The sequence below is a fragment of the Pteropus alecto genome, unplaced genomic scaffold (genome assembly GCF_000325575.1).
Source record: "Pteropus alecto unplaced genomic scaffold, ASM32557v1 scaffold57, whole genome shotgun sequence".
Classification (NCBI taxonomy): Eukaryota; Metazoa; Chordata; class Mammalia; order Chiroptera; family Pteropodidae; genus Pteropus; species Pteropus alecto.
Window position 1 is genome coordinate 15,043,887 of NW_006442508.1, and position 12,235 is coordinate 15,056,121.

At 31.2% G+C, this 12,235-nt stretch overlaps 1 protein-coding gene across 1 annotated transcript in view; it reads left to right on the forward strand.

Moving 5' to 3' along the window:
* The window catches only part of ADGRL3 (adhesion G protein-coupled receptor L3), a 566,410-nt gene that overhangs the window by 298,984 nt on the left and 255,191 nt on the right, over positions 1–12,235 (forward strand). Inside the window, exons 6-7 of the mRNA XM_025040294.1 lie at positions 4,052–4,066; positions 6,202–7,002. Coding sequence (XP_024896062.1) covers positions 4,052–4,066; positions 6,202–7,002 — 816 coding nt within the window. The remainder of the gene's footprint in view (positions 1–4,051; positions 4,067–6,201; positions 7,003–12,235) is intronic.

Here is a 12,235-nt window from a genome sequence, read left to right on the forward strand (position 1 = left end):
TGGTCAAATCCTTTAACCTTTTGAGTTTTGGTTGACTTATCTCTGATACAGAATTAAGATATATCACTTCACAGTGTTGTTTGAAGATTTAAAACAAGCAATCCATGTGAAATTTTTTTTTAATTATAAAGTTCTATACAAGTATGAAGTATTATTATGGACTTTTGGTTATCCACTGATAGATGACTTTGTTTGTGGATGATGCACAAGCAAATTTTCATCCAAGACTAATTCTTTTATTATTTACCTAGTTTTACCATCTTCCTAACTGCCCAGCTGGCTTGTGATAAGGATTCCCAAATGTATTTTAATTGTCTAAGCCAATGTAGCCAAGAAAATATTCTGTTTCAAACACTACTATATTCTAGTGAAAAAAATATTTATTTATAAATTATTTAATACCTTATAGCCATCTTATGTTCCCCATAGTGGATATTTATTTATATATTACAGAAATAAAGAGGCATCATTGAATTATGACACTCTACTCATTTGGAACATTTAAATTGTAGATAGAAAATATATCATGTGATTTATAGTTTAAAAGAAAAGAAAATTTAAGCTACATTAGAATTAGGTACAATTTTATACTTCTTAGTTAAGGCACTAACGATTTTTGGCACACAACAATTTTATTTCTTTGTAATTTGCAATGCAATTTTAAAAAGCTTGGCAATGCATGCATATGCTCTCTCATCCATACCTTTTCTAATTAAAGTACGCAATTCAAAAGTATGACATACAGCACAGATATGAATAGAACTAAAAACATCTTATTTTCTAAACAATAACATAACTATATATTATATCTATTTTATGAACTGTTGGGAAATGAAGGGAAATTGTACTTGTCTTTTTTTTTTTTTCCTGTTTCTTCCTTTTGTATAAAAAGAAGAATAAGATTACCCTTAGTTTGAATTTGTCATTTACTCTAACCACAGGATATAGCTTATGACATTAAGTTTGACAAAGGATAACAATGAAATCACTTTAAGGAAATGTATAAATGTATTTGCAGAGGCTGAATAGACAATAAAAATAGTTTGAAGATTAAAAGTAAATAGAGAAAAGGAGAGAAATTAGTTCCAAAGAGGTTTGGAAATGAATAATGACAGCTATAATGTTAGAATTCAGGATATTGGACCAGACCATAAGACAGGAGGTCCTGAAGAAGGCCTATAACAGGTGTCATCATACAATTTATTTATAATTTTATTACAGAGAGGAGAGAAGGGAGTATTTTCAGCCTGTATATTTACATCATTACAGGCTGTTTTATAGCAACAAATTTTTCTTGCCGAAATTCCCCTGAAGACCATCTATACATTTTTTTCTTCTTTTCCTTTTTTTTCCCCTCCAGTTTTACATTTAATGAATTGGAGATACATATTGCTCATAAATTTTACTTTTCTCCCTGTCCACTGAAATATTTAAGGACATGATACAGATAATGCATTGTACATATGATTCTATATAGTAAATTCAATTTTGTTTCGCCACTTTTTTCTTTTTACTACATGCTTAAAATATCAAAGAGCAAAATTAATCACCTTTATTTGGATTATTTATTAATTCTGTAGATGTTTACTAAGTATTTATAATGTATCCACTGTGAGGGATACAGTGGTAAGCATGTTTCTTGTACCCATGCAATTTGTTTGTTTATTTGTTTCAGCGGAGAGAAGCTTCTAGAATCAGAATTAGATGATGGACAATGACTGGCTAATCTTAAATGTTACCAAGCCTTTCAATGACAAATTATGTTTGCCTTGCCAGTTTTTATTATTGGAATATGATTTGTGTATGCTTGTATCAACTTAAATTATGAGATTATTTTACTTCCGTTTTGAAAATGGTAAATAAATGATAAATTAGCTACAACCAGTCATGACATAGGCAAGACCATAATAATTTTATCCAAAGTAGAATTGCCTAATAAATCTTAATTTTGAGTAACCAGCAAGTAACAGAGGCAAACATTACTTGTGCTACAACTTATGTCGATATCTCTGAAATTAGACCAGGACCAGAGAATTAAAAGCAAAATTTTACCTAATGACAATTGAGAAAATAGAGGAGTAAGTTCTTTGAAAAATAATTTTTAAAAAGCCCATTAAAGTATAAGACAGTATTTACTTTCATCACATATCTCTTCTTCCTCAAGTATTTGTCAAAGAAAAATACCAGTCCCAGTCACCAAGAAGTTAGGATATTTGCCCTTAAATATAAGACGGCCTTATTTAAATGAAATAAGACTAAAGTTCTGTGAATATAAACTTTACATTTTAGAATATAAATATCTCTATTTATAATTGTCAAAAGGATATATATTTAGAACTATTTCAAAAAATGAAATTAGTTCTTAAAATTATTTTGTAGGCTAGTCTTTGAAAAATGCTGACTTTAGTATGACTTTACACTCCCAAACTCCATCTTCACTGTACTGGGTCCAAATTTTTGAAACTATTGATTAAGTAATTCTTTAAGGTCCTTGGTTATGCTGCTTCTAGTCGTCAATCTGAACTCATGTTTGATAGTGTTCTTGTCATAGCATGAATTGCATCTTTTAGGTGAAGCTTTTAATGACCAATAATGAATCATACAGTCCAGAGAACACTGCAGTTACTCAGTAAATATTAATTGAGGATGATGATGAATTATAACAGTGTAATAGTTTTTAAGAGACCTAGAAATACTGTTAAAAATAAGATTTATAAATTAGTGAGATAAGGAATCTGAAAAAGATAATCTTATTTGTAACTTCCTAAGCATATTTGTGATATATAGGAATCTTGTCTTCTAGCATATAAGATATTGAGGTTTCAAAAAAAGTCAATGAAGAGAAGTGAGCATGATTTTTACAGTAATTGAAGACATGAGTTTAGGTCAAAGCACAAAAGTTTCACCCAAATATAATTACCCCAAACATTTCTCCCTTGTTTTGAAACTTTCCTAGAACTTCAAATGTATTTATTATGCATGTCTCACTCAGTCCATCCCTTCCACTGAAATTATCTTTGACTTATATCACTTGCAATCTGATTTTTAAGTTTGTGTTAGGCACCCCTTTGTCTTCTTTTTTCCATTGTCCTTTTTTTCCTTTTTGTGATCTAGGCAAATTGTTTCCGATGACAGTTTTTTATAGGCTAAAGAAGATACTACTTGAATATGTTGCAGTTTTCCAGAATTTCCCCTGACTTGTATTGATCAGTACCTTAAAAATAATAACGGAATCTAATTTAACCGTAACTTGTTTGAGGATCTCAATTTATTCTTACAAGAGTCTGTTGAAAGGCTAAGTTAAGAATTTCAGAAGAGGCCAGAGCAGGGTTTCACTATTTATCCCAACCTTCTGATATAGCTTTTTCTAAAAGACAGTATTTTTCCACAATAATATAAAATATCGATGAGAGCTAATAATATAAAAATTGACGAATGGGAGTAAGAGTGCTTTTTAAATAAAGATTCTAAATCCATTTTTTTCAGAGTGAGAGCATTCCCTGTTAATGTGTAGCCTTATGTTGTGCATTTCTCATAAGACTGACAAACTCTGGAAAATCTTAGGCCTTAGGAAATAAGTCACTGAGTTCTTCTGAAGAGTTCTTGAGATGGGTAAAAAGCAAGACTATTATTATGTTAAATAGTGGTATACACTTTAGCATTTCCTAAATAAGACTAGCCAAAACTATTTGAAAGCTTTTTGTGTATGTTACCTATCTGCCTTTCAAATGTAAATTGGTGTTCATATTAATATTTGCTGTATCTATACTTGGGAATGGTATGTTTATTAAATCTTAGCTTGATTAACTTTTGTGTTATTTTTTCCAAGTTTGTACTGTATTTTTAAGCTTATAATATGATTGCTTTAAAAAATAATTTTGCTAGAGGAGTGGGTTTGTAAAAAACCCATAATGTTCAATAAAGCAAGTATGAGTGAAATAAATTATTTACTTTCGGTTTGGAAGAGGTGAATAAAAAGTGCTTGGCCAATATCGTACCATTAATCTATTCTCTTTTCTCCTTTCTCTCTTTACTTCTCTCTCTCCAATAGAAGTGGAACAAAAAGGTAATTAAATACCTTTCATAAATTATATACTATTTATAGGCTAAGTTATTTAACAGTTTAACATTTAGTTAAAATAATTTTGTTATTAATTCTTATCTATTTTATGAAAATTTATTTACTACTTCTGCTGCTCAACTTCACTTTAATCTGTTGTACTGACCAGTGCTGGTTTAATTCTTTTATCCTAAAAGAATTTAATAGTGTAAAATTTTCAGCCATGTATTTTATTTTATTCCTCATTATTTTTAAAAAAGTAGTTAGAAATCCAGTAGATGGTGATGGATAGTGATTGCTTTAGATTTGTTTTTATTTCTATTCTAGATAATTTTCCATAGCTTTGGTATAGTTTCCCTTTAAAAAAAAATTAACTATTGGAGGAAAAGGGAGATGGTTTTCTTAAAATACCTTAAATTACTTTAGTAACCAAGGGCTGATTATTAACTAACATAAAATTTATATACAATTTTGGTAACAATGCCTACCCATCCTTTATAATTATAACTATCATATTAGAATCCTGAGAAATTCTAATCATTGATTTTATTATTGAGCATAAATTGTCAATAGCCCTCTATCCTTGATATGGAAAATTTTGATAGTCAACTTTTCCCCCAAACTTTTTATTTCTCCAAAAGTAAAACTTTGGGCACTTTAACAATATACTTTGTACTTTCCTTTTTAATAACCACCCAATCCTAGCTGAGTTTCATCTTAGACTGTTTCCGCTGGATCTAGATTTATAGTTTCTGTTAAAGAGCTGATCACTAATATCAAGAATATAATACTTTTTTCATTAATCATTAAAATATAGGTAAACATCCAAATTTTTTGATTTTCTAATTTCTCTTCCCAATACATTTGTGATCATTTCAAACATAACAGTGTACTGCATGATTATTTTTCAGTGTGTTTGCTTTGCAAAAATATTAGAGCAATGTTTCCCTTAGGTTGAGCAGAATACTGCACTCCAAAGCGGCTCCATAGAAAGGGTTCTGTGTTCAAATTAGCTGGCAAATTTTGCTCAACCTCCTACTTCTGCTTTGGAGATTTACTAATGTATCTGAGCTACTGGAATCACAATTCTGTTTGACATATGTTTCCATGTGCCTAAGGACTCATTTTTTCTTTCTGTATAACATCTAGCTATACCACTTGAAACAGGTGCTTCAAGTACCACACTTTGGGAAATATTGCTTTATAACCTCTCATTACGGATCAATCTAATCAGCCAGACTTTCTCACCACCATTGACACAATGTGTTACTGCGTCATACTAAAAATCAAGTGAATCAAATAATTCTTGCCCATTTTCAGTCTGAAGTATGAGCAGCAAAATACTATAGCAAGTAATCTTGTTTTTTTTTTTAAATGCTCTTCTCATGTAACAGTAAAAGGTACATGTTTTAAGTTCCAATAATACTGTATTTAACAGGACATTTTAACTGATTAAAATCTAGATCTTGGGTTCTTCTCTGTAACCTTTCACCTTTTTTCTTTCCTTATTCCTTCTTTCCTGTTTCTTCCTTTCTCTTTTTCCTTCCCGTATTCATCCATCACTCATTTTTACTTGTGTGGGATGCATGCTCTATGGGTGCTATCGCAGCTTTAAGAGCTTTTTTGCTAGAAGATTCAGTGGCCTGTATTACAGGACTCTTCTTTTCCTTTATTATTATATTTTAATTACTATTAGATTTCCATATATTTTCTAATGATAAGTATTGAATAGCTAATGTCAGCAGAGTGAAAACAGTATTTTTTGAAATTTCCAAATAAGATACCTAAAAATATCCTGTATTAACATTTGTATTTGTTATGTCTATAAGTATATAGACATATATGACATTCGTATACATATATCCAAAAATATTGTAATACATGTTTATAAAGGTAAAACTCAAAGGAAAGCACAGCTACTCATAAAAATGCAAAATTTTTTCAGCAAATGAAATCAAAATGATTTTAAACAAAAGTCAGAATTAATGTGTGTGACTACTTTGTATTCTCAGAAGAATGCAGCAAAATGACTAAGTGGTGATGGATTTCTTGTTAGAGTTGCATTCCATTTGGTGAAAAATAAGAATGTATGTCAATATATTCAGATTAATATATGTATTATTTTAACTCCTTTCCAACAGTTTTTCTTTGTCCTGGACTACTAAAAGGAGTTTACCAGAGTGAACATTTGTTTGAGTCCGACCACCAATCTGGGGCATGGTGCAAAGACCCTCTGCAGGCTTCTGACAAGATTTATTATATGCCCTGGACCCCCTACAGAACTGATACCCTGACTGAATACTCATCCAAGGATGACTTCATTGCTGGAAGGCCAACTACAACCTACAAGCTTCCTCACAGGGTGGATGGCACAGGATTTGTAGTATACGATGGAGCTTTGTTCTTCAACAAAGAGCGCACCAGGAACATAGTAAAGTTTGATTTGCGAACTAGGATAAAGAGTGGAGAGGCTATCATAGCAAATGCCAATTACCATGATACTTCTCCTTACCGTTGGGGAGGCAAATCTGACATAGACCTGGCAGTGGATGAGAATGGGCTATGGGTCATCTATGCAACAGAACAAAACAATGGTAAAATTGTCATTAGCCAATTGAACCCTTACACTCTACGGATTGAAGGGACATGGGATACTGCATATGATAAAAGATCAGCTTCCAATGCTTTTATGATTTGTGGGATTCTGTATGTGGTCAAATCTGTATATGAGGATGATGACAATGAGGCCACGGGGAATAAGATTGACTACATTTACAACACCGACCAAAGTAAGGATAGTTTGGTGGATGTACCTTTTCCCAACTCATACCAATACATAGCAGCCGTGGATTACAACCCCAGGGACAACCTTCTTTATGTATGGAATAACTATCATGTCGTGAAATATTCCTTGGATTTTGGACCTCTGGATAGTAGATCAGGTAAGTTTGACTTTTGGTGGTTCTTGAGGGGGAAAATATTTAGTTTGTTCTCAGTAAATTTATTGAACATTTTGATTGGACGAGCCTATGTACCTGAAAAATGTTTCATCGTCTTTTCATCTGAAAAAGTGTTGCTGTTCATTAACCATGTTCAGCTCTAAAAAAGTATAAGGAACTGATGTGTTTTACCCTTGTGCAACTATTCTTTGGCCCTTCTTTGAAGGGCATTTTCATTATCAGCTAGTAATTCTTTGTGTAGTGAAGTACGTGGAATCTTTGCTAAAATAGAATGATATCCCATCTAATTAATTATGACATGCTCTCAGAAATGCTCTTAGATTTAGCTTGTATTAATGCTTCAGGAGTCCTACACCAATATATTCACATTGTAGAAAGCATCATATATGGCCACTTCTATTGGCAACATTGTCAGTTTGAGTGTTCATATATCTGAGGGTACCTACTTGATATATACAGAAAATATTTATAAGTGATAAATACAGAAAAAATAGATCTCAATTTTATAATAAAAACAATACAAAACATAACTTTGAGTAAACACAAGATAATCTTTAATCCCATTCTCTAAGAGTGTCTTTTTCATCTATAGGACATATTGTTCCCTTTTCATGTTGTTCAAAGACAATCATAGTTTTCCCTTTAAATTTTTACTTCTATAACTGAGTTGTATTAGTTTAGAAGCTAAATTATTTTAAACTAGAAATCATACTATTCCTCATTATAAAGTATTATGGAAAACTAAGATACAGGTGTCTGAATTTTGATAATATAGCAACTCGAAGTTTATTTTTTTTTCTTTCAGTGCTTACATGTTAATATTTATTTTCTCTATTGCTTTTACAATGATTTTATTAGCAAGTCATTCTTCCTAACTTAGCTCATTTTTTACATATTTTCTTATACAACTAGATTCTAAGTTTCATATGGCCAATAACTTTGTCTTACCCATCTTTTATTATATTTTTATTTGACCATTATTTCTACCTTCTCAGACACTAGTGTAATATGTGGCATATATGAAATAAAGCCTCAATAACTCTTTGTTGAATGAATGAATGTATGAATGAATGAATGAATGGTTTCCACTTCTTACTGTGACAGAATGCCAAATTAGGTGGTGTTTTCTCTAATCCATGAGAGGCTTCAGTCAGAGTGACAGCAGCAAAAGAAACTTCTCCATACTAAGTTCTCAAAAGATCTCATAAACTAAGTGCGTTATCTGACTCACCTCTGTACTGGTAGGGTTTCTCAATCCAGTGCACCCTTCAGTTGAAAACCTAAGCAAGAGTCAATCATCTGGAATATTGAAGAAAGGTAATTCATCCAGAATAAGAGCTGTAATATTCTTAACCATTATTCTTATTTAGAATAATAAATAGCTTAAAATTAATTATCATTCCGGGGTTTTATTTGATGCACTGAAGCAAACTCCTAACTTAGTTTTAATAAATTGTTCTTAAAGAGTATTTAGAGACTTGCCCCCCAAAATATTTCTAGCATATATTAATGAAGTTATGTGTATATTAATATATATGATAAATCAATGTAGTTGTGGACATACAGAAAATTATACCATTTAATTTCGTTTATTTGTGGGAGTTAACATATGAACCATTTGCCTATGTGTTTTAATGCTCACATTTCTTTAAAGGATGTTATTAAAATGACAAACATTGAGAAATGATAAAGTTCAGCTTTTGAAAGAAATTCCTAAGTTAGCTAGGAGATTTAGTTTTTACTTTTTTAAAACAACACAAAAGACCTCTGTTTTGCAAAGTATGAGTTTTTAACTTTATTAAATTTGTTAATATAACTATAAGAAAAAGTATCATTTTCATGCACGGATGCTCAAATTAAAAAGTTGTTACCTTGGTGTGAATTTACTGCAGTTTAGAGGTAGAAAGAATAAGTGTGGGAAGTAAATTTTATACATGATATGTGTGGATATGAGAATTTCAATTAACATCAATAAAGGCTGTTCATCTTATTCCACACAGACAGTTCAGCTGGGTGTTTTTCTTTAGTAAATCACATTGACATTTTTCAAAGAAATTGCCTTTAGTGAATTCTTATTATGGATCTCCTTATGTGTCTATCTATGGAAACCAACTTACTGTAAATATGTTAGGGTCAAAAAGACTAATTCTGAGTCTGTAGATCTAAAATGTATTTACTGTTGCCATCTGTTGGAAGCAGGCTGAATATTTTTGCTCCGATTTTAAGTAAGTTCTAATCAATGGAAATTCACATTTTTGCTGTTGTTTTTGTGACAGGGTATCTGTGTTTTACTTCTTCGAGATATAACTATTCTGTACATTAACAGATCTGGGCATTGGAAGTTAAGAGACAATTAGGCTTCTCTTGCATATATAAAAATCCTCTGATAAAGCATACATGCAGGTAGCATACTGCTTCTGAACATGAGCTTGGGAGTCCAAAGAACTTGGGTTTCAATTCTTCCTCTAATGCTTCTTTGTGAACAGGTTGTTCAGCCTCTTGGTATTTGTTTCAACTACAAAATGAAAAAAAAAAAGAAAACACAAACACCCAGCTCAGAAGGTTATTGTTATATTTTAATGAGATACCTCTAATAGGCCCAACAAACTTAACCTAATAGCTACGTATCAACCTACAAGGACCATTATTATCTACATTTTCTAAATGAGGTATCTAAAGTGCTATAGCTCATATCAATTACTCAAAAATCACCCAGCTATTAAAGTGCAGCCTGACTTCAGATTCATATTCTTTTCTTTGGCACTAGTAGTGGAAAGATGCTTACTGAGGCTGTGTGTCTAGATTCATTCACTGGATAGAAATGATATCAATATCCCCATGTGTCAAGCACTCTGTAAATGCAAATCTAATTTGTAGCTCTCACACTTAGATAATTACCGTAGACTCGTGCTCTTAAAACATTATACCTATTCTTTAACCATGAAATCAGATGTGTATTTTTAACAAAGGTCACTTTTAAATTCTGAAGTGATAAAGTTTAAGGAAGACTATGATGAAAAACTTAGCTTCGCAGAAATATTTTTAAAAAGTAGTTTCAAAAGTCATTTAATTCTAGTTTCTAACTTTCCCTAACATCCATTCTCAAATTGTTAATTGTCTTTTAGGTTGGCTCATATCTTGACACTTATGTTTGTATTCTTTTCAAGGTAAAACATTGGTGGAGTGGTAAATCTGTGAAAAGGGTTGTTTTCAACAACAGCTGTATAAAGAAATTAATTTTAATTTGATTTTTTTAATTGTATTTCAGCTGTTCATTGTTGGTTTCTCCTTAAAAAGTTTTTTAATGGGCCTGTTCTTCTGGATGACATTTTAAAATGTTTAAAATTTGTTCTCATTTTTCTCTAAAAGTGTTTTCAGAACATTATACTCTCATCACTAATTCTATGTTACCTAAGATGCAAGTTTGTCAGCATTTTTGTAGTTTTCCAGCATGAAATTAGTAGGAAAGTGAATCAGAAGTTATTTTATATTGCTATTCACATAGTTTATATTTGCAAATTTTGTAGAAATAATTTTTAAGAATATAGTATATCTCATATGGCAAAGAACAAACAAATGCAAAGAATTTTCAATTTATAAAATACTTTTGTTCAGGAACTAAGACAAATTCACATTGTACTAATCTTATTGATATTGTTTTAGTCTTTTTTGTTTATAAATCCTTATAGAGCACTTGATAAATATGAGGTGATCTGTCAGGGTTTGTTGAATTAGTTAAGAAATGAGTGAATGAATTATAACATATTTTTAAAAGCTTCTTATTCATAATATTATAGGGTGGAGAGTATCAGTCCTAAATTTTGTTTTACTAAGATTGGATGTATGCTTCTCAGGTAGTAATCTTTATTATTTTTCCACACTCTATAATCTAAAAAATTTCTATGTTCACGCCTCCCTGAACAATCCCGATCCTGTCTGACTTATATCAAAAGCTAAGCAGGGTCGGGCTTGATTAGTACTTGGATGAGAGACCACCTAGGAAGATCAGATGCTGTAGGCGTAAAAAATAAAAATTAAGGGATTGTAAACTGACAAGGTCCTTGCAATCTGTGAAGTTAACCAAGGGTTGCCTCACCTAAAAAAATTAAAAAATTAAAAAAAATATTATAGGTCACCTTAGTTATTCCCTACCCCGCCACCCACACATAACTCCTTCCCTTCTTCATTCAGGTTATAGTGCGCTTTAGTAACCTAAAGGAAGTTTAGCAGGTGTTAAGGAGATGTGCCAAAGCACATTAAGACCTATTAGTATACTTTTCTTCCAGAAGTAATTAGAAGAAATTAAAGTCAGTAGTCTTAGGATAGGGAAGAAAGTAAGCAACTGTTCAAAGAATTTTACATTCAGAACATATTCTCAAATTTTTCAGTTGATGAATTGCAGGAATTTCTTCAACTTGGAGAAAATGAAAATTGTATTATATTCAGAAATAAATAACATCGTGTTCTGTTGATAATACATTTAGTGTGCAGAATAGGTGATTCAGTTTTGGACACCTATATCAAAAATGCTTGTAAGCATTAGCTCCTGAGTATAAAATAAATGAAAGTGCTTCCTCTATTTTTTTCTGAACAGAGCACCAAATCTAGAGCTATTAGATCTAAAATTTCTTTTCAAATATACTTTTAAATGAGCATTTTCCCTATCTTATAAAATATGATATAAACTGTACATTCATCATTGCCTTCAATTGTCTGTCTTTTATAAGATATACATTTTAAACCTCCAAATAATACTTAGCTATTTCGTAGGTAACTGAGTGATACCTATGGCATCATAATTTAAAAAAAAAAAATACCTTATATCTTGATCTCTACAGCATAAGGGAATCAAATAATTGCATCACTTGCTTTTAGCTATTATTAGTGACTGATGTTGACTGACCTTAACTATTTAGTTCTTTCTCTCAAACCACCTTGTGCTGAGTTCAGTCTTTGTTAATAAATAGGAGTGAGACATGCGGTATTTTCTTTGACTCTTCTAATTTGTTTCTCAATTGTCCATAGAACAATCTAAACTTTCCTTGTCAAATATACATATGTTTTTCAGTATTTCCTACTTAAGGAGGGAAGAGGTAGGCTCAGGTTGATAGTAAGAATAGTCAGAGAAACCCAGTTGCAAAATTTCCTAAAGTTAGTATCTCTAACAGATATAAAAATCTATCGGTTGAGATTTAGTGAAATACATCAATCAGTG